We start from the raw sequence: 21,667 nt of genomic DNA on the forward strand, positions 1-21,667 counted from the left end.
CTTGTCATTCATGATCGCTGCGTTCATTGAAAGATTCCCCAGTTGGTTAGATCTATCCCCTGAATATTGAACCAGCTTTCATTGAGCAAATCAGAGCCTGTGAAATCCCCAAAGTCCTGCGCCAGGGTCGTCTGATTCAAACCAGGCACAGAGCCAAACGGGATCAAGACGTCCTGCTCGCTTGGTTGCTCAAGTCGCGCATTGTATGTTTCTGCTATGTAAGAGCGCCAAAAGAATGGTTAGCTTCTCTTCTGTTGAGTCTACTAATTCCCATTCATCAATAGGAAAAGTAAACCCCCTTTCGTGCTCTCCACGTGTATTCTTCTCTTACCATTGGTGGCGGGGGCCCCGCTGGGAGCGTCTCGCTGCGAAGCGGCAGCCATGACAGATGCGCGAAATCTTTCCAAGACTTCGATGCCTCGGCTGGCAGACGCGACGTGCTGCTTGTGAAAATCAAAGATGCGCAAAGCTCTGTCCCACGAGGATTTTGTCGGCTCTGTTTCGAAGCTGACGTGGAGATCGGGGCACAGGGTCGCGACTACCAGAGTGGAAGCTGCGGCAAAGGTAACTGTGATGAGAGAGCAAACAAAGATTTAGCTTGAATCGCCAAACCTGAACTGAAGACTAGAAGGGCAATACGCAAGAGGCAAGCAGGCAGAAGGGGACGAAAAGGAAAACTTTGCGTACAGAGTAGAACATGCCAGGCCGAGTTCTGCCTGACGCTGCCCAGCTTTTCGTAAAGCTCCTGTAGTACGCTGTGAGCCGTCGAAACGCAGAGTAAGTTCGCCGAGTGTCCTAGACTGTCTCGAAGTGTATGCGTGGCGGCCGTTGCGAATGATTTCTGGGGCCGACTACCGTGCTTAGCTTCGGCCAAGAGGAGCGGACGAAGGAGGAGAAGCCGAATCCATAAGACTCTGGGTGACAGAGCGATAAGTCAGACTTTCTCTAAGAGAATAATGAAGGAAGAGGCTTGGGAGAAAGCCGCCTTACCTCGACTTGAGGATGTTTGCCTGCATCTGCAGACACCCTCGCAACTCTTCGTCTAGCCGTGTCAAATCCGCGCCTTCTCTGAGGTAGGGCGGGATTGAATGGCCCAACACGTCGAGCTTTGACGAGAGCTGCAGGACATGACTGAGTGAATCGGGTGTCTTGTCCGAGACAGATTCGCCTTCGGTGTAGAATTTGGCTAGTATCTCATTCAGCACATCAAACAGCGCAACGGAGTGTACAAAGAAGGCCAGGTACGAAGGGCGATCCGACGGTTGTAGGCCTTCGGAACTCTCAGACAAATACTCATCGTCGATAGGTTCCGGCGGAGGGACGAAGTACTGCCGAGACACAAGGACAGGTCTCCCAAAGGTGGTTGCCGTGAGTCTTGGAAGCGTTGACGTTAGCTGGGTGGCAATCATCTGGATCCGAGCAAGCGAAGGCAGCGACACGGGTGCCACGGGTGCTGGTGGAGAATCTTCTGCCTACCTGTCTAAAGTTAAGCAACAGTGCCAGACACGTCGCCTCATCTCCCTCTTGAGCTGACTCTTTGAGGACGTTGGTCCATCACCGCGGGAGTGCAATCCGAGACCCTGCGCAACTCGCAGTGCGACTCCGGTTGTGTTCCAACATCGGTCTGCGTATTGCGTGTAGTGTAGGTAAACGCCCCTCAGTAGCAATAGCTGGACGAGTTGCAGAGAGGAGTGATCGAGCGTATCGACTGACACGAGCTTAAAAGACTGCTTATAGAACCTATTGGCTAGGCGAACTTGCTCCGTTACCGAGACCTGATCTGTCCGCTGACACCCAAGAGCCAGCACGATGCTCAAGGTGGCATGGAAAACAGTGTCCTTGTAGTCTCGATTGGGAGGTCGGCCTTGAGATGGCTGCCAAACCGCTTCGTACGACGCGGTGAACGACGGCCGGTGGAGTATGGGAAACACGGGGTGGACAAAATCCCAAAAGCAGCGGAAGAGATTATCGGCGAGCCACCTCTCGGGAAGCATTACAGGGTCCGGTAGGATATCAGGACTCTTTGGCTGCGTTGTTATCGCGAACCCAAGTACTGTAGGGGCGACTTCTCCTGCATCCTGGCCAGCCAGCTCCTCTGGACTCTTTGTGTTTGAGCTTCTGGGGCCCGCAGCTTCGGTCATCAGTCGTAGAAATGAGCTGTTGGATGAAGGACCGTACATGGCATCGCCATCGGCTTCGTTGCGAGACAATGGTGAAGCAGATTGTACGGCGTTTGTCGCTGAGAGTTGAGCGGGCGGCCGGGGAGTGATGGTGGCAATAGGAGTGGTTGATCCGTTGGTAGTCAGGGGAAAGACATTATGAGCTCCTCCAGAAACGTCTCTTTCTGGGTCGGAATCGGGATGCGGCGGATGCGGCAGTCCGTTACGAGCTTGAGCTGCGGGTAGCTCTTCCAGACGCTCCAGCCTCTTTGACAGTTGGGAAATTGATCTGCCAAGATTGATCAGCCAATTTCAATTGACAGCAAGACAATCTCTGTTCTTTGGCTAGAGGTGAAGGATCGGAAAGTTCACGGCACGTACGGTGTTGATGACGCATGCAAGACGGACTCTTGATATGTGCACCGTTGCGGCCAACCTTTGGATGTACAAGAAGAACACACCGGACGCGCTCCATCGCATCCAGACTTACGAGCGCGGCATGGGTTGCAGGCAAGCTGCGTTTTGCGCCGTTTACGTGGCGGCAACGACACCGACGTCGGGGGCATGATAAGGTTGTGGTTGAGTCGATGGCACGATGCTTAATGCGCGTCAAACGGAGGTGAGTCTAGAAAGCCTAAAGTGGGTACCTAGGGTAGCGCTGAGACGTCGGGAACGTACCTACCGTAGGTGCCCTAAGGCACCTCAAGGTAGGTAACGTACCCACGCAAGGTACCTAGGTACCCTGTGGTGCTGGAGGAGATGGAAGGCGGGAGAAGGACGGGGCCTCTGCAGGTTTGATGTGTGCATAGGTATGTATCTGCCTACCTAAGGAACCTAGGCAAACGGGCGACACTCAACTTACCTAAGGTATTCCATAGAAGGTTCTCTTACTGCTTTCACTATCATTGTCACTCTTGATGTCATCACTCTTGGTGTTGTTTCTCTTGGTACTATTTCTCTTGGTGTTGTTTCTCTTGGTACTATTTCTCTTGGTACTATTTCTCTTGGTACTATTTCTCTTGGTACTATTTCTCTTGGTATTATTTCTCTTAGTACTATTTCTCTTGGTGCTATTTCTGTTGTCATTGTGACTAACTCTCTGTGCATTCTTTAATGAATAAATCCTAAGAAGTTTGATTCATCTGCCAAAGGTCTTTTCGGATCAGGTAAGATCTTTGGGTGATTTGTGAAGAGAAAAGATAAGGCAATGAACTTAGGGTAAGTAAGTACCTTGGATAATCGTTTATTAAAGGTCTCGGTTCAGGTGACTTGCCTGGCATGGAGCCTTAGAAGACACCTCTAGTAAAGCCGATACGCATTCTCGCGGGGGAAGGTGCCTGCCTTCCATCCTTTGATTTTATGTGGAGAGGCAACAAGTAGCCAAGGTATTAATAGCTAAATTTCGGTAGGGAATCTGATTTTCTGATTCTCCTCTCAATTCCTCACAAGATCCCATTATCATTCTACCAATACCTCCCACTTCAGCCGAGATTTCTGTCATCTTCACTTCTGAGTTTTCATCCGAACAGTCCACTTCGTGTGGCACTTCATTTTCGTCTGTAGCACCAGGTTGGGATTTTGGTCAGGTAAGTCTACATGTATTCCCGGCCACGTGATCTTTCTCCGAAACTAACACTAGCAGGTACAATAATCGCACCTGCCACCTCGATCCCAACATGGCGGGCCGCATTCCCAACCTCGACTTGGAGGCGGAATTTCAGAAGCTGGTGCCTCTCATGAGATCATGCTTTGACCGAGAGGACCCAGAGCTCAGGCCCACCTACAGAGATTGCAGAAGTTGGGCAAAATCTTTCACATCGAACATTCGACGTAGCATGGCCTCGCGCGACAACAACGGCTGGCTCGGCGACAATGGGGAAGGGGACCTCACCGAGCGATTCGAGCTTGTGCAGCAAATTCGAGACACAATACTCAACCACGATGACATCAAAGAGGAGGAGGACAAGATCAAGATCCTTGAGACAAAAGAGGTGTGGGCGCACCTCATGGTCCTGCCCTTGCCTCGTCTCCGAACCTTCTTGGCCGAGATACAGAACAACGACAACCTGGTCTACACTCTCAATGTTTCATTCCCCGCAATGAATGCCCTTATCTTGCTATGTGAGTATATTTCTATATCGTCTTTCTTTTCTATCGTCAGATATCTGTCATCTCAACTATCCGTCATCTCAACTATCCGTCATCTCAACTATCCAAGTTGGCAGACGCTCCTTTAATGCGGATGACAACAACCTTTTTCGTCGTATTTTGTACCTACAGGCTAACATTTTCATAATCAGTCCGAGGCCCGGCGGCAGAATGGGTCAAGACGGGTACTATTTCGCGAAGCAATGCTGAGCGAATTGCGGTATGTCGCTTGTTTGTGATGGGAATCTGCACTCGACTAACTCATTCGCGCTAGACTGCCCAGAGAGATTTCGGGCTTTGCGCCTTTACGGGCCACCTACTCGGTGAAAAGTGTCACATCCTGCCGTTCTGGACTCTAAATAGGCCTCGCTGCTCCCAGGCACTTGACGCTGCATCCGCAGTATTCGGAAGGGAACGAATCCAAATGCTTCGCAAGAAGCTCGTCAACCCCAAGACCAACATTGTCGATACGTCCCGAAATATGATCACGTTGCACCCTATGCTTCACAAGTTTTGGGACCATGGACTTTTTGGTTTAGAGCCCGTCACTCTCTTGTACGAAGAGGACAAGAAGGAAGAACCCGCCATTGCGGGTCCCTCGACTCCCTCAAAGGTCGCTGGCGAGAGACCCAATGAGGAGAGTGGGGCGCCGGGTTCCTCAAGGTCTACGAGATCTAGTACCAAGAGACTCAGCGATAGTTCACAGATCACGCCTTCCAAGAAGTCCAAGAGAACCAGCGAGGGCAAGGGTAAGGGCAAGGAGAGGGAGGTGGAGCTGCCGCAGGATATCAAGCCTACGAAGGAGGACGGTGAGCGCGCAAGGGAGGCGATCGGTATTCGTGTTCGACTCAATTGGCTGCCAAAGACGATGTGCTTGACGCCGGACAATCTCCCAACGAACATGACTGAGTTACGGCGGACTTGGAGCCCGTGGGACGAAGACTACGTTGTTCATCGCAAGGATGCCCGGCCCGTTGACGACGGCCAGATCATCGACATCTTCGATACAGCAGACGCCAAAGCCCCCGATTTCGACATTCTGCAATTGCAATTTGACGTTTTCCGCATGCAGGCCTTGTCCGGCAGGGCTGACCCCATTATCTATGCCCCCGATTGGTACTACGATGACGATGGGGAAATTGTTTCAGATCCCGTGCCAGGAAAAGAAGAGGCTGTCCGGGAACATGAGGCTCGGGAGGCGCGGGAAATTCAGGAGGCTCGGGAGGCTATGCAGGCTTAGAAAGTCAGCATTCCTTCTTCTGACCCTCAAGGCTTCGATCCCCCTACCGTCGCTTCTTCATTTCATCATCAAGACTTCGATCCGTCTACTGTCGCTTCTTCATCTCGTCCTCAAGACTTCGATCCGTCTACCGTCGCTTCTTCATCTCATCCTCAAGACTTCGAGCCATCTGCCGTTGTTTCTTCACCTCAATTTCAAGGCTCCTATTCATCTACAGCGGCATCTCGTCAACAGCTCCCCAGCATCGTAGGAGGACCCGACGTTAAGGCGCCTCCTCTGAGAAGACCCTCGATCATCTCAGGTATGAAGACCGTGGGCCGGAATGTTACTCGTTCATTGAGCAATGCAAAGAACCAGACCAAGAACCTTGTACGCAATCCAAGTTTGGCTTTGCGCGGCAAAAAGGAAGGAAAGCGGCAGCGCCAGACTCCCGAGCGAACGTCGGGCACCCGAACTCCCACCAGAGTCTATCCCAACGAACCGGCGACGGGCCGTGAAACCCCTTTCAGCGACAAAGAGAACGTCGCCACGGGCATCGACGAGCGCTCGCGCCAGCAATCTTGCCAGAGAACACACAACCCTCTGTCCGAAGTGCAGGAGCGTGTACCAAGTGCTACAGCCCAGAAGTCGCAAGGTCATGAACGTTCCAAGAGTGGCGGTTCAGGTCAGGCCTTGGACAAGACCAAAAAGCGTTTTTCCGCGAGCCATCTCGTCAAGCGTCGGTCTGAGGCCGAATTTACGAAGCGCTCTTCTGCCGATCAGATTGAGAAGCGCCGGTCCGTGGGCAATCTCACTGAGCTCCTGTCTGAAGGTCCCGAGAACGCACCAATCGATTTAGGACACCGATTCTCGGTGGCTCTGCGTCCTCGAAAGGTCTGAGAAGGGACGCTTGGGATTGGTCAACGGAACTGAACGAAGTGCGATGATTGAGGGGTAGACTAATTGATGTATTTATATGCTGCTTGGAGGGACGGAGGGGATTTTCGAGTTAATTGTTGTCATTACTTCATCACCCTCTCCTCTGACCTTCGTGACTCTCTGGCTATTGCTAACGGCCAATCCGGACCTCTTTCGACAATAGTCTTGCTTCGTGGCCTTGAAGATTGCAAATTGCCAGGAAATATTTATTCAGCCATCAAGTAGCTAACTTTGAGATGATGCCTCCGCGTACAAAGTCGAGAGACCGCGTCGATGAATTACAGATCCATTGTCTGCTCAGTGGCGTCTCAGATTCCACCATCGTCTTTTTTCGCCACGAGCATCCTCCGAAGTCTCTCCCGCCAAAGTCACGATACCCTCTTCCTTACCGAATCCTAACAGAGCAGCCTCCTCTTCGCAAGGGGTAACCCCCAACTTAGCCACCTCACTCGCCGTAAACGTGCTATACACATCGACCTCATCGTACTCCCCAAGACGAGTCCACTCAGGTCATGTGTCCCTACCAAGCATGGAAGAGTTCCAGTTCCAAATTGATGGACATATTCGACCGGAAACCGCTGGAGAGCGATTGAGATTCCTCGCCTCAGCGCTCATCTTGGTAGGGCAGACATGGAAGCCAACGGGAAAGCTGAGTTCTCAGAGTGGAATAAACCAAATATTCAGTGTGGGCTATTCAAGCTACTAATATGATACAAACAGAATCCCCTCTCAAGACACAGGCGCCTCAGAGTCATGGAACTCGCCCAGCTTGAGCAGCTTCTTCGCATTATCACGCCCAATCTTGCGATAATTCTCAACGCCGCCCACCGCCTCCTTCACCTCCTCGGCCTGGCCGTCCCACCAAGCAGAGCACATCTCAATTGTCTCGTACGGGTAATCCACCGAGAACAGCACGCGGTCGGCCCCAATCTCGTCCACCACATACTTCAGCGCGCGCGTGGAAAAGTTGCCCGACGTGGTGACGTAGATATTCTCCCTAAAGTAGTCGTACACGGTCCTCTTACACATGCGGTCCGCGTTGCCCTCCGCCGCGGCGATTGGCTTCTTCACGTCCTCGAACCAGTGGTTGATGCGCCACAGGTCGATGGGGAGGTGCTCGCCCAGGTGGCCGACGATAATCTGCAGCTTCGGGAAGCGGTCAAAGACGCCGTTGGAGATGAGTCCCATGAGGTGGAGATTCACGCCGTTGGCGAAGGACAGGGGCGGGCCGATGAGGTACTTTCGCTGCGCGTAGAGCTTCTCGAGGACGACGTCGGCGGGGGCGGCCGGGTGGATGTACACGGGCACGTCGAGCGCGCAGACGACCTCCCAGAAGGCGTCGTACTCGGGCTGGTCGTAAAATTTGTACGTCTCGCCGTTGGGGCCGGCGTGCTGGAAGTCGCAGAGCAGGGCGCCGTGGAAGCCGAGGTCGGTCACGCAGCGGCGGAGTTCGCGGCCTGCTTGGACGGGGTCGTGCATCGAGAGGCAGGCGAAGGCGCCGAGCTTGGAGGGGTTGTGCTTGATTTGACCGTGGGCCCAGTTGTTTACTTCGGTGGCGCGGCGTTCGGCGGCGGCTTGGTCGGCGATGCCTTGGATGCCGGGGACGGTGAGGGAGACGATGGTGTAGCCGATGCCGTGGGCGTCGGCGAGCTTGACGCGCTCCGAGTTGAGGTCGCTGATTTGGCGCATGTAGCGGGCGCGGTCGGAGGGGTTGATGTAGAGGGAGGCTTCGTACTCTGATTTGGCTTCCATGCCTGTCATTTCGTAGGCTTCTTCAAGGGCGATCTTGCCGAGCATTTTGATGGTTCGTGGTAGTGGTGGTGGTGTTGGGTGAAGTGTGATGCAATTTAGAGGTTGAGGGTAATCAACTTCTTATATAAGAGATGTCTGGAGGTGGTTCTTGTATTCTGATGAGCCAGGAATAGAAGCTCTTCGATAGGAGCATCGTCGACCGGTACTTATACGGAATCGAATCTCTCATTCCTTACCTCTTGAAGACTCACACAATGGTAACTCACTGCGAGGCGACACTCGCTTATCCCGAGAACTCCGGCCAACATGACGTCTGAGACATCCCATCTCACATTCCGAATCCGAATTCCAGGCTCTGAAGGAAATAATGGAGTCGCTGAATCATGTTCATGGTCTGATGGCAGCATCTCCAGTTCTACAGCGGCATCCAATGTCCAAGAGATCTTGCCGTTCCCCAGGTGCTGTTCCGATATCCAATGGGAAGTGCGCGTTATCTCCGCGATGACCCCACCGGGTAGAAGGTGCGCTTCCGACGTCTGGCGTCATAGCGGAGGCTCCGATATGGGTCCTTACCGGCCCGGAAGACTTCGAAAGTCTACCTAGGTCTCAGGGCACGGGAGAGACTAAGTCCGTCCCATTCATCGGGCGATGGCAAGTGTGCTCGCTCCACAATATGGACTAATTCACCTTGCTTGGGCGAAATTAATGAGCCTCCACCGAGCTTCTGTGCATGACTCTAGCTTGCTACGTCAGACTAATCTCACTAATCAAATGCTTGAAAATGAGAGCAGAATCTGTCAGTTGCTTGACTAAATCTCACATGGAACGAGTCTCTATTCCTGAGCCAAACATGGACCTGATCCGATTTTGTCCCTTCGAAATAGTCGGGCATGGAGCACAAAGGCTAGAGCTGTTGGAACAGAATCTAGCACGCGTCTTCATAGCGCATCACAACCAAGTGATTCAATCATCACACAGACTCGGTATAAGAATGTGTCAACTTTTCGAAGCCTTGTTTAGTCGTCTGATTGTCTTCGAGTTTCCAAAAACGCCGGGAAAATTGTGCAAAAGTCCATGCCAACATGAAGCATCAGCAGGCGCCTGGAGATGGCCTTGAAACGCCGATGGCGACATTTTTGAGAGAATCAATTTATCTACCAGAAAATGCGCTGAGCGAAAGCCATCGTCCCAGTCAACAAAGGAATTCGGCTCGATATGCGAAAGTATGGCTTTGCCATGGAAGTATTTCAAGGGGATTAAATCCAAATCGACAACTGACGCCTGCTACTCACTTTTGAATTTCCGATATAATCATTATTGATGCGTGAATTCACGCAAAGACTTGGCTTCTTGGATGATTTCTGCCAGCAGTCATTAAACCGCGCTCTTGTGCTTCGTAGGCGACAACAATCGAAGAACAATGGGATACGGTTACATCCATTAACAAAGTACCCCTCTAGGGTAGCGCAGGTACTTGTCATGCATGATGTTTGCTGACGCGCGCGCGTCAAGGGCTAAGGTGTAAGCTGCAGAAGCCCACCTACCATGTATACGCAATGTTCTCCTCCAAGACACCGCTCTCAACGAATCAGCCTCGAACTTGGAAAGAGGGGCTTTTTGTGGTACAAGGCCGCACATTGGGCATGAGCATTCGATTTAAACACGGGCGTTGCATATTAGGCAACAATTTGGACGAGTCTCTTGCTGCCTGCAGTTTCTTTCAAGATTGGGCGCCGTGTGTGTGTGTACTGGTTCTCTGCAGTGGGCTTCGGACCTCATTGAAATCAGAGTCCGGCGCGCTTTTAGTCGGCGCACAGGGGGCGTTGGTTGCAGGGTCAGTTGTTACCCATACAGTTTCTCCTTTCCTTTCCTGGTTTTCTATTGCGCGTGGGAGGTAGATGATTCTGAGGCACTGCAGTGAAGAAGTAAAAGGCCACGAGGACGATGCATGTCCACAGTCCTGAGTCTTCAAATGTTAGTTCTCTGAACCTTTAATGGTTTTCTACGCCGGTGGGTGCTGCTTGACGTGAACAAAAAGCAAGGCCATCCTCACATCCCCACTGCCTTTATATGATTTTCATGGTGCCAGATCGTGATATCCTCAATTGACGGGCACAATCTTCCCTGCGTCTGACATCAATCTTTTATGCCCCAAAGCACCAAGATCCGACCTCCCGGTTCTTGAGCTTCAACCCGCAGTGATTATTATGCCCGTCTTGGCCATTTTTCTTTTCTCTTTTCTTCTTTAGTTGAATGATGGATGAGCGGTAAATAATCTTAGAGCTTATCGATAATCTTCATACTGCCATCCTCGAAGCACTTGACTCTCGGTTTGGGGCTGATGTCGTGGTAGCCCTGGAAGCGGCAGTAGCTGTGGTTGCAGTCCTTGAGCCACCTGCAGTGATGGCCGAGTGTGCAGTTTACGTCGTCGCATTCGGAACCCAAGCTACAGGGGATACCGCGAGACTTTTGTCACAAATTAGCCTAATGCCCGAAAATGAAGAAAGACTACCCCATGAAATCACGAAGCGAACGAATGAAACTCACCTTTTGCTTCAATAGTACCATTTCGCTGGCGCTAAGCTTATCGCCGTGGATGTAGGAACAGACTGGATTCTTACACTCGCCGTGTAGGTGGTAGTTGTTGCAGAACTTCTTGCCCGTCTCCGTCATGCGCGCGTTGAATCTCTTCTCTACCATAGGGTCGACCTTTGGCAGCGGCTCGTCGATGCGCTGGCTGTCGGCGTTCATGAGGTAGTATTTCGGCTGCGGCGCTTTTTTTGTAGAAAAGATGTCAATGGGCTTGGGGGCCGTCGAGACCCGCGTCATCGTAGACCAACTAGACGCGGGCGTCTGGGAGCCGCTGGACAGCGGACTGGTAACGCGAGGCGGCTCGACGGGGGCGCCGTTGTTTGCGGAGTTGGAGTTGGTGTGGTACGGGCCGGTGGGCGGTCTAGCGGCGGCGGAGATGGTGGCGGTCGGTGCGGAGGAGACGGGAGGAGGAAGCATACTCGGCATGCCCATAGTCTGTCGCTGGACTCTTTCGGGAAGCTTTTCCGACATAAAGACAGAGTTAAAGATAATTCTGTGGAACTTGAGCTGTTTAAAGCCCTCCTCGGCGGGGGTCGTCTCGATGAGGGTGAACTTTGAAGCCACCTTATCGTCTAGCTTATACGGCTCCAGGACCGGGAGGTATCCGTTATCGTGGCAGGGGCCGAAGAAGATATGCTTGCACTGGCCGATGCGGACCATGACGCGGAGCATCTCGCGGATCTTGTGGTCGGCCGACTCCTTGCCTGAGCCGACGTCGATGAAGCTGAATAGAGGCTGAGCGCGGCCAAAGCCGCGTCCGAAATCGATGAGAGTTCGTTCTGAGGTGGTGAAGGGAATGATACCGGATGCGTGCAGCTTCTTTGCAAGGCCATCCATGTTAAGTACCACCTGTACGATTATGTTCCAGTCTTCGCTGGCAGCCTCAGGGTAGGCCTCGGTAACGTAATTCTTTATCTCTGTCGACAAAAGATACCCGGCTTCGGCACCTCCTTCTGCGCCCCTCTTCAATAAAGATTCCTGAAAGATGGCGCCGTCACCATCAATTATAACAAAGACGAATGGATTAGATTCCTGTCTCACAAGTCAGCACCTTCCCATGCTTGGCTCGGGCGTGACAGCTTGAGCTCAGCGCCGAGGGCTGGTCGATGAGTTGGTTGAATGGGCCACGAACGAGGGGAGAACCAGACGTACATTTGCCTTGTTAAGAGCCACTACGTCCTTTCCCAGATTATTGGCCTTGGTCTGCCACATCCGGCGCGATTCGCGCTCATTATTGTAGTCATCGCACTTTTCCCGGTAAGCTTGCTGAAGCTGGCCGTGGCGAGCAAGTAGATCCTAGACAATGCCTGTCAGTAAACCGCTCGTGAATTGAACGAAGCAAGATGGCAATAGCTATGGCGTATGCCATCATCAGACAGTCGCGGGCGTTGCCATCGTCGGGGCTCCAGAAATCTCAAAATCTCACCTGGATCATCTGATCACGGGTGTAATCATTGCGGCGGAAAAGCTCCAGTTGTTGCACGTATGCCGATAAATCCTCCATTTCGTCCATGGTGTGCTAAAGCGGTAGCGACAAAATTTTCTCAAACGACCCCGCTCTCCGTAATATCTATTATTGACTGTTGTATTGATGAAAGAGTGATGCGGCGACGTCTATGAGTTGGTGGTGAGATTGGAGGGGGTGAGGTGAAGTTGATGAAGTTTTTGTGACCAGACCCGGGGAAACATGCCCTTACTTAAGCGTCTCAGGTGGGGTCAATCCAGGGTTGTCGTTGGAGCGTTCTAGGTTGCTTCCAGGTTCCTTCCCTTCAGGCCATTCAGATTGCCGGGCGGCGATTGTTTTGGGGCTAAGAAAAGCCCCATGTAAAAGGATCCCGCGCTAGGGGTCCCCTCTTGTACTGCCCCGAACATATTCAGATCATATGTTGAGCATGTTCTCGTCATGATTGAATAAGAGAATAAGTGTCCAACAATGCCAACCTTCATAAAATCTGCTGAAATATTTTGCGGAAAAAAAAGAAAGGTAAAAAGATCAAGTGTGCGAACTGTTGACCAAGAATTTGTTTGTGCGTAAGCGGAGCGCTTGGTATGGAGGCGGCTGCTTGTGTTTGTTGTCTAAACGTGGCATGCCCTGTTTTGTCCCTGCTATCTTGCGTCTCCCACTTTGTCGAGTCGTCCGAGCTTTGTGACAAGTATCCCTAAAGCCTAGGCAAACTCACATATAAAGAACGAGTTGGCTTATGACATTTAGCGCTTAACTTTGCGCATGACTAAGATTCTAGAATTTGCGAGATCATGTTTCGGGCTTTTTCTGGAACTAATCAAGCTGTCTGCTAGCATGACAGCTACGTACTTGAGTAATCGAGACTCAACCACCAACCAGTGGACAGTGATCGGATCTCGTTCCAACTCATCAACTGCTTGACTGGGCCTAGATTGGACGAACCAACGAATCGGAGCGGCAAATGAGAATGGCCATTCAAAAGTGATAACAATTGAGGAGTTGACGACACTGCGAGCTAAAGCTTCCTCAGGTTTCCTCGTCAATTGCAGATGAATTGCTGACATTCCACAGCGCACGATATCAGTAGTTTGTAAGCAATTAGAACCGGTAGATTGACGGTTGAATACAAGTTTTTCTGTGTGTCTTTCAAGCTAGTTTCCCGTGCGGATGACTTGATGTCTCGTCAAACAAGCCTGTTCCAACAAGCTATGCCGGCACTTCAACTGCACGCATTGAGAACGCATATATACCACCACAAATGACTCCATGAACCGTCCCTACTTCCATGGAGCTTTAGGCTTCTTTGGATGGATGGAAATTCAGAAGCGGTTCAGGGGCGCAATCTAGATTGAAACAAGCGAAAACTATGAATCAGGGATGCAATTTAGGCAGATCGCAACGCAGCATGTGGACTATTGATAGGGCGAATGGCCAAATTTGTCATCATCGTCATCTCAGCAGGTGTGTTGCATTCACTACGCCTGGAGGAATTCACTGTTCTGGAGAGAAAGAGAACCACTTAGCAATAAATTGAATGCTAAGTACGCCCAAAGACAAGGCACCTCATACTAGCTTACCTACCTAAGTGTAAACAACACCGAAGTAACCGACAATCGACTCCTCCTCAGACCACATTACCTAAGGTACCCCACAGCAGGACACCCGACTACAAGATACAAAATCACAAAGACCAAGAAAGCAGACATAGCCAATTAAGATGTGTTTCGGATTCTCTGGCGGCGGTGGATCCCGTGGCAACTCTAGGCGGGCGACTCGACGACACCGGGAGCCACGATAGACATTCAAACCTGGTTTTAGGGGAGGAACTGCTCCGAAGATACAAAGCATTAGAAATTCATGGCTAGCAAGAGCATGGATAATGAATGAGGCGAGGAGGTTGAGGAATGGATAGTATAGTACCGATGAGCTCTGACCTTCAACAAAGCGTCACTGCTGGGCCTAATTCCGTTCTCATTCAACAAGGGCTCTCAATATTTTGCCAGGGTCATGTCATAGACCCATTGGGCACCGCAGTAAATCATCTCAGTTCACCATAACCGACTCCTCAAACCCACGAAATAACATTTGATGTCTCTCTTACGTGGACGCCTCATAATCGGCCGTAACTTTGGACACCAGTGATCATCGATTGGCAAGCTCGATGCCGTGCTCCTCCCGTAGTGCCTTCTTCCCGAACCGACGGCCTTGGCCATCATAGTTGATGGAGTCCACAGATACCTCCGTTGTTTTCATAATCCCACCTAAAATTTCCTGATCACTGTCATTGTCTCTCTTGTCGCGGTCCATATTTCTTGAGGAGCAAATAGCAGACATGCCGCGATTCTGAAACTTGCTGAGGTTATCCGATCGAATGTATGCGCCAGAGGGGTATTCTGAAGGTCGGCTACTCAGAGTGTTTCGGAAGAGCACTCGAAGAACGGGAATGGAGGCTGCAATGATGGTCGCATTTGGTTCTGCCATCGCCCAGACCCAAAAGATGCAGACCTTCCAAAAGTCTTGAACAATGGTCATCAGTGAACGTGAGGAGAAACTTATGGGGCCAGTTACTCACAATCAGGGCCAAGGAAGTCCATGATCGCGATGCTCTGCACAGCTTTCATTATTCCCATCACACCCGCTCTGGCCAGGCAGCTTCGGGTTAGCTGAAACTCTCCAGAAAAGGAGAAAGAAGGTGGAAAGTGGCGCCGTGCTTACAAGATCCCCATGCTCATGGCCATTCCAACGCCGATTTTTTCGTGCTTCCTCATTTGTAGGCTCAAAACGATCTTCCAAGGTAATAACGCGAGAACAAAATCTGAGACGGCAGAGTACACTATCAATAGTCAGAAAGCCGGAGTGCATAGAATAACTTCGCGGGAAAGAGGACATACATCCTCCAAATATTCCCAAGGTGATTGCGTCTTGTGCTGACCAGCATGAGCCTGGAAGGTGAGGAGTTGTATCTCCAGGTCTTCTAGGACAAACAGCTCTCCAGGTGAGAATGATGTGGACGATGAACTGGATGTTCATGGTAATGACCAAGAACCAGATGATGTATCTCTGCCACCCAGAGGCAATTCGAAGCAACGTAACGGCAAACGAAGTTTTTGTCAGAGCCAAGGAGATCTTGTGGCAGTTGTCGGCGCAATACAACATCGTGCTCATGGCCGGCGTGACGCCGTAGGTTCTCGCGAACCCCAGCCTCATCATCTCGCTCAAGAAGGACTGCGAGGCAATCAGAAAGACCCATCCGGCGATCAAAAGCCAGTCGTCCAGCCACATCATCCACCTGACTCTGAAGCCTTTGCAGTAGATTCGGAGGGCTAGAAAGACTGTCGAGATTGCTGCCATGGGCCATATTGAGCCATTGATCAGTGCTGCTGGATCACCTGGATTGACTGGGGTAGGCAGACTCTCAACCCGTGGGGTGATTTCCAATGGGATCATCGAGAAGGGTTGTTGACATTAACGGTTTGAACTGAAGTCTGAAATCACCGTTTATTCCTGCAGCCGCAGACTTAAGAGGACCTATGATGTGAAATTCAGCAGAACGTAGAAGAAAAGCCTACAGACTAGTGCTGCTTCATGACAAAGTCCGAATGGAGACACCAACCGTGTTCAGAAAATCGGTGGTTTGAATGGGTCAGCGAACCGGTTGGAACTTGTGAACTCCCGGTCGGGTGGCGTCTTGAGAACACCAGGGGTGAGATAACCCCCGAGCACTTTTGATACCAAGGACAAAATTTCCTGTTGCTGTAACAGAACGAAATCTTCCCAAGGTTTCCCAATGTGCATAACGGCTTGTTGGTCCTTCGGTATACCCATGCTTACCTCCAATGTATGAGGTCAAGTCTGTCAGTCGAGCAGGGGACCCCTCCAGCAGTAAATCCCTTATGGAACCCAGAGATCAATCTTAGCATGATTTTGAAGCCATACTCTGGGAAAGAGCCTGTGAATCCACTGTTTAACTCTATCGTTTTGCATTACTAGAGGATTGCCGCAGTACATATAGACACTACCCTGCCCTTAAATTCCGTACTATTTAACTTTAACCCTTTTCTTACTTATCCTTTCCTTTATTCTATCCTCTTTTTTATTAAGAAATTATTAAAATCGTAGTTTCGATAGCTTATTAATAAGCTAGTATTATTATTTAAAAATAAATAATTTATTCTTATATATAAGTACTAAAAATCTTATTATTATAAAAATAATAATAAATATATTAAAGTATTTAAAAGAGCTTTTTAATAGATTTTTAATACTATTTAAAATAATTATTTTTAAACTATAAAAAAAAGCTAAGGTATTATATTAATACGGCCCTATCCGTTTTATTAATATTAATAATACTTTTTTTAATATAAAATATATTAATAATATTTTATAACTACGTTATTATATTTTATAAATCGTACTTAATATTAGCGAGGTTTTTAGTATTATTTACTAAGTTTTTTATTAAAATTATTATTATAAAGTTAGTTTAGTTATTAATATTTTAATAAGTATTTTAATTTAATTTAGAGGCTCTTATAGTTCTTAAAAAGAGGCTTTTAAAAAACTTATAATTCGACTTTTTATTTATTATAAATAAAGTTATTATAATTAAAACTATAGTAATTAAAACTATAATAATTAAAGTTATAATATTATTTATAGACCTCGATAATAAATAGTTAGTAATATAATTTTTTTTTTTTTATAATAAGCTTAAAAGAATATCTTAATTTAAGTACTAAAGAAGTACTATATTATTTTATTAAAACTATATTCTTATACTTATGACTTAGAAAGAATTAACTTTCTTTGATAATAAGGTACTTAGAGCCTGTGAATCTCTAACTGAAAGCGGAGTTACAGATATTCCCTGGCAGGGAAATACGTGCCCCGTTGGCGCGCCAATGTTTGTTGGACGCATGCAAGCGTAAGAAATCTGCAACCAACGAGCAGAGACAAGGATTCAAAATTTCCAAGGAGGATTTCACACTTGGATTCCACCGCTTCAGATGACAAACGAACTTTCAAAGCTCGTTCAATACGAAGGGATGTTGAATTACTCTACTGATCCTTAGGATAGAGAAGTCCGGAGTACTTTGCGTATTGAGGAACTCATTTAATCCCAAGTGGGTTGTCTTGTTCTTCGCTGACCGTGTACCAAGTGTCTCAAACTGTTGGTTGCAACAATACTTTATTGCCAAGGCCACTTCGGGAGCCTTCCGGACCTCGCCACCTGTTGGAACCAACTGCAGGTTGGTGGCACAGCGTATCGGTTCTGCATCATTACATTACGCGCGATGCAGCTAAATATCCGCAATTTAGAACCGCAATCTGTGACGGCGTGATTTGCTAAATTCAGCATGTTATCGTGGCTTTTTGTCAGGGGCCCCTTTACTTTGCCACCATCGCTTGCCATAATAGTCTCTTTCTCAAATGCTTGGTTGCGACTCCATCTCGGATTCGCTTTCAGAGTGTACCTTTCTTCGTATCCTATCTCTCACCTCGAGCGACGCAGGCTTTGCTTAAGATGAAGCTGCACGCATTTTCTTCCAGAGCTGAGTCGTTCGTTGATATGTGATCTCCCAGGAGGCCTGACGTTGAAGTCTGAAGAAGACCTCTTGTGTCCACCGCGACGCAGCCAACGTTCGGAACCATGGCTCTTCTTTCCATCTTTTCCACCGCGCTTCTGCTTCTCGATTCTTCGACTGCTCAAATCATTGCAGGCTTCCAACCAAGCATCCGTCAAGTTCCGGACGTAAGTGGTTACTCAGGTGTAAGTGCGCTCCTTTCCCTGCAATTTGGCCTCCTGGAGGGTTCAACCCAAAAGATGCTGACACTGTTTCAACGCAGTGCGATGCTCTTATTGCAGCTGGACTAGTTAATCGGGTGTTCTTTCCGCCTGATTCGGAGTATAACTCCAGCATCGCATCATACTGGTCCGGAACCGTCCAGCAGCTTCACCCATGGTGCGTCGTCAAGCCCGAGACAACAGAGGAAGTCTCGTCCGCCCTTTCAGCTCTCGTGAAGACGAGCTCAGCTGGCAACTGGGATATTGCTGTTCGGGCTGGTGGTCACTCTCACTATCCTTCCAATAATGTGGCTCAAGGCGTGACAATTGACCTCAGCCGCATGAATGCAACAATCTACAAAAACTGCAGTGTATGTGTCTCCATTATGTGACAACGTAATGGATCGCTTCTAACTGTTGAAAAGGGCACGGCATCGATCCAACCAGGTGCCAGGTGGGGATCGGTCTACAAGGAGATTGAGAAATACGGCCAATCAGTGACCGGAGGACGCGAGGGTAATGTTGGCGTCGGAGGTCTGACTCTCGGCGGCGGCGCCTCGTTCCATACCGGTACCAGAGGTTTTGCCTGCGACGATGTCAAAAACTACGAGGTGGTCTTGGCCAACGGGTCAATCGCGAACGCCAACGCGGGAGAGAACCCAGATCTGTTCAAGGCTCTGAAGGGTGGCAGCAGCAATTTTGGTATCGTGACTCGTTTCGACATGCAGACGTTCCCGGCGGCGCACGGAGGTCTCTATGGGGGCTTGTTGTTCATGAGTTATGACCAGAAGCAGGCTGTGATGGAGCAGTTTGTGAGGCTCATTGACATCAACGAGGATCATCCAGAAGACACCGAGGTCGTCACCTTTACGTATTCTGGGGAGGGGCCGCCCATGATTGCGATCAATGCCATTAACACGGCTGGCATCGCCAACTCAACCTCATTCGCTCCTCTTGCAAGTCTTCCTGCCATTATCGATGACAGAAAGCGGAAAACGTACGGCACCCTCATCACGGACTATGCCACGGCTGGAGGCAAGAGGTATGAGACTAATCCACACTTATGATTCATCTCGTGTTTTCCTGCTGACATTACCCAGGAACGTATGGTTCTCTCTTTGTTTCCACAACGACATTGACATGATGACAAAGATGTCGGAGCTATATGATGAGCTACTTATACAACTTCAGGCCCTAATCCCCTCGCCTGATCTCGGTCTTTCTGTCGTCAGTCAGCCCCTACCCAGGCACTTTGCGACAAAGGGCAGCGGCAACAACGTCCTGGGTCTCGATACATCTTTGACACATAACTCGATTGTTTGGCTCGTACAAGCCCAGACTCGCACTGGAGAACAAGAGGCGCTGGCTCATGCCAAGCTGGCCGCTATGACCGCGAAGCTCGAGGCTTACGCCGAAGCCAATGGGAAGGCGACGGCATGGCGGTACCTCAACTACGTGAACCCTGCCCAAGATCCAATCAGCACGTATGGTGAGGATAATGTCAGGTTTCTGAAGGAGATTGCTGCCAAGTACGATCCAACCGGGGTTTTCCAGACTAGGATCCCAGGAGGTTTTAAGATTTCTAAGGTGGTGCTATGAAACCCCGCTCGAAGTCTGGAGGCTGTATGTGCCAATAGACGCAAACCAGTGCTCAATTAGTAATAGCTGAGGTTGATCAAGATGAAGTAATGTTTATCAGTGACTACCACCGGATTTCCGTGACTAAGGCAGAAAAAGCATGCGTGCTCATTGCATGTGTCATAAGACTAATGCACCTGATAGAAGATTTCATGTGCATTGATAGTGGAAGACAAAAAGACTAATACATTCCGTCAGTCCATGTTACATGAGTCTCAAATGTTGCCTTCACTGCTTGTGTTATCTTAAAGACCGCCCCTGATACTGAATCAGCAACTATGAAAGATGGCGATAATATTGCTAACATTATTCACATTCTGGACTCTGAGCTCCCAGCTTGAGTCACCTATGCTACCGCCCAATGATTCACTACATGTTGAGGTCATGCTCCTATAAAAGTACGATCGGAACGCGCTGCCGAGGAATATAGAAACTTAAACAAAAGTTCAACGCCCTCCGAGAAGGCCACACGGCAAAGTGCAATCACAACAGCTCTCCTAAGCTACCAGAAGTCTATGCTCATCTGCCTTCAAAGCTTGACTCAGAATTTACACCGCACAACTCATCCTGCAGACGAAATGTGCTTCGTTTCGCTCGGACACCGCAAGAAAGAGCCCAAAAGGCGGTATAAGCCTAATCAATCACGTCTTGGGAAAATTGGAAACTTTTGAAAGGCAGAAGGGCAAGTTCGCCGTATAGGTGCCAGTTTCAAATCGGCATTGGAGGCTATCGCTTATCATCAAGATAGTCTATAATAAAGTTTCACGTTCTGCAATATCTGCAAACAGCTCAGGATGGGTATGCACGACAGGTTTTGGACGTGATGCTTGTATTACAATACTTTTGAACAGTTTTTCAGTATGATACGACCTAGATATTTGAATCGAAGCATATTCGCAGCCTTTATCTATTTTCTGCGCCATCCAAAAAATGTTGAGAACATTCGCTCTTTCTGTCCAGGAGTGAACTCATTGGTACTAAAGACTCAGTCAGCAATAAAGCACTAAAGGCTGGACACAAAAAGCAAACTTACCAAGAGTCATCAGCATAGCCCATGAAGTTGTGAACGGGATCTAGACCCGGTAGATCCGGGCACGTATCTGAGTTAGTAGGGCACCCGTACACCTCAGTTCTCTGTGCTGGCGTATCCGCAACAAAGTCGCCCGCCGTGTCAGAACATCCACCAGCAAAGGTATGGTTCAGACCAAACCAGTGGCCAGCCTCGTGAACAGCAAGGTGGCCGAGGTTCCAGTTTTCAAAGCCGCCCTGCTCGACAGTGAAGCCTGGCATCGTCATAGCGCTGAGCTGACACGAGTCCTTGGCGAAGGTCAAGCTGTCCGTACCCTCTGCGGGAAGAACGGTAGGGAACTGGCAGTACCCCGTAGCGCCGGGAGAGTAGCTGCTGAAGAAGTAGAGATTAAGGGCGTCGTAGCCGCCCTTGCGGGAGGCCTTGAGGTAGGCGTTGTACTCGGCTTCGTGGTAGACCCAGCCGGCGGAGCCGCCCTCATTGATGAGAAACGCCGAACCAGTGAGATTGTCGACAACGCGCTCGGTGGAGTTGAGCACGAGGTTGATGCTGTACTTTGCGAAGCTGTCGTGCAGAATTTTCCACTGCGCGTCGACGATGGCGTCGGTGATGAGGTCCGCCTGGGCTTCGGTGCTGGCGATGTGGAAGTTCACGTCGACGGTGAAGTTGCCGGGATAGGTCTGACGGCGGGCTGTCGCCGACTTGCCAGTGAGGTGGACGGCGGCAGCATCCCGGGCCTGAATGGCACCATCGTCCGAGACCTGACAGCCCCGGCGGAACGATACGGGGGCCTGCTCGGCGCGAGGAACGGCGCTGGCGAGGCCCAACGAGGCAAGTCCAAGAACAAGTCCCTTCATTGTAACGGAATTAGCAATTAGTCTTGTCGGTGATATTGTCTGCGATGTCGAGAACAACCCGATGTCTCATAAGCACGACATGA

At 49.8% G+C, this 21,667-nt stretch overlaps 8 protein-coding genes across 8 annotated transcripts; 3 read left to right on the forward strand and 5 right to left on the reverse strand.

Annotated features, from left to right (window-relative positions):
- Window positions 1–23: 23 nt before the first annotated feature.
- CABS01_09041 (uncharacterized protein) lies at window positions 24–2,660 on the reverse strand (the record flags this gene model as incomplete). Its single annotated transcript, XM_060542399.1, has 6 exons — window positions 24–211; window positions 332–568; window positions 688–914; window positions 991–1,468; window positions 1,535–2,448; window positions 2,650–2,660. The coding sequence occupies 6 exons, from the start codon at window positions 2,658–2,660 to the stop codon at window positions 24–26; spliced, it is 2,055 nt and encodes a 684-aa protein (XP_060400680.1).
- Window positions 2,661–3,835: 1,175 nt separating this feature from the next.
- CABS01_09042 (uncharacterized protein) lies at window positions 3,836–5,547 on the forward strand (the record flags this gene model as incomplete). Its single annotated transcript, XM_060542400.1, has 3 exons — window positions 3,836–4,280; window positions 4,460–4,527; window positions 4,582–5,547. 3 exons carry the CDS (start codon window positions 3,836–3,838, stop codon window positions 5,545–5,547), a joined length of 1,479 nt encoding a protein of 492 aa, XP_060400681.1.
- Window positions 5,548–5,850: 303 nt separating this feature from the next.
- On the forward strand, window positions 5,851–6,426 carry CABS01_09043 (uncharacterized protein; the record flags this gene model as incomplete). The annotated part of the gene is made up of 1 exon (XM_060542401.1): window positions 5,851–6,426. One exon carries the CDS (start codon window positions 5,851–5,853, stop codon window positions 6,424–6,426), a length of 576 nt encoding a protein of 191 aa, XP_060400682.1.
- A 768-nt stretch (window positions 6,427–7,194) lies between these two features.
- Window positions 7,195–8,262, reverse strand: CABS01_09044 (2,3-dihydroxybenzoic acid decarboxylase; the record flags this gene model as incomplete). The annotated part of the gene is made up of 1 exon (XM_060542402.1): window positions 7,195–8,262. The coding sequence occupies one exon, from the start codon at window positions 8,260–8,262 to the stop codon at window positions 7,195–7,197; it is 1,068 nt and encodes a 355-aa protein (XP_060400683.1).
- Window positions 8,263–10,494: 2,232 nt separating this feature from the next.
- Window positions 10,495–12,322, reverse strand: CABS01_09045 (C-x8-C-x5-C-x3-H type zinc finger protein; the record flags this gene model as incomplete). The annotated part of the gene is made up of 4 exons (XM_060542403.1): window positions 10,495–10,683; window positions 10,765–11,841; window positions 11,962–12,105; window positions 12,236–12,322. The coding sequence occupies 4 exons, from the start codon at window positions 12,320–12,322 to the stop codon at window positions 10,495–10,497; spliced, it is 1,497 nt and encodes a 498-aa protein (XP_060400684.1).
- Window positions 12,323–14,416: 2,094 nt separating this feature from the next.
- On the reverse strand, window positions 14,417–15,721 carry CABS01_09046 (uncharacterized protein; the record flags this gene model as incomplete). Its single annotated transcript, XM_060542404.1, has 4 exons — window positions 14,417–14,790; window positions 14,847–14,914; window positions 14,990–15,107; window positions 15,166–15,721. 4 exons carry the CDS (start codon window positions 15,719–15,721, stop codon window positions 14,417–14,419), a joined length of 1,116 nt encoding a protein of 371 aa, XP_060400685.1.
- A 2,206-nt stretch (window positions 15,722–17,927) lies between these two features.
- On the forward strand, window positions 17,928–19,661 carry CABS01_09047 (FAD binding domain-containing protein; the record flags this gene model as incomplete). Its single annotated transcript, XM_060542405.1, has 4 exons — window positions 17,928–18,029; window positions 18,125–18,433; window positions 18,488–19,104; window positions 19,163–19,661. The coding sequence occupies 4 exons, from the start codon at window positions 17,928–17,930 to the stop codon at window positions 19,659–19,661; spliced, it is 1,527 nt and encodes a 508-aa protein (XP_060400686.1).
- A 946-nt stretch (window positions 19,662–20,607) lies between these two features.
- Window positions 20,608–21,584, reverse strand: CABS01_09048 (metalloprotease; the record flags this gene model as incomplete). Its single annotated transcript, XM_060542406.1, has 2 exons — window positions 20,608–20,677; window positions 20,734–21,584. 2 exons carry the CDS (start codon window positions 21,582–21,584, stop codon window positions 20,608–20,610), a joined length of 921 nt encoding a protein of 306 aa, XP_060400687.1.
- Window positions 21,585–21,667: the final 83 nt, after the last annotated feature.

The sequence above is a fragment of the Colletotrichum abscissum genome, assembly GCF_030869225.1.
Source record: "Colletotrichum abscissum strain IMI 504890 chromosome Unknown Scaffold_21.1, whole genome shotgun sequence".
In the NCBI taxonomy this organism is placed as follows: domain Eukaryota; kingdom Fungi; phylum Ascomycota; class Sordariomycetes; order Glomerellales; family Glomerellaceae; genus Colletotrichum; species Colletotrichum abscissum.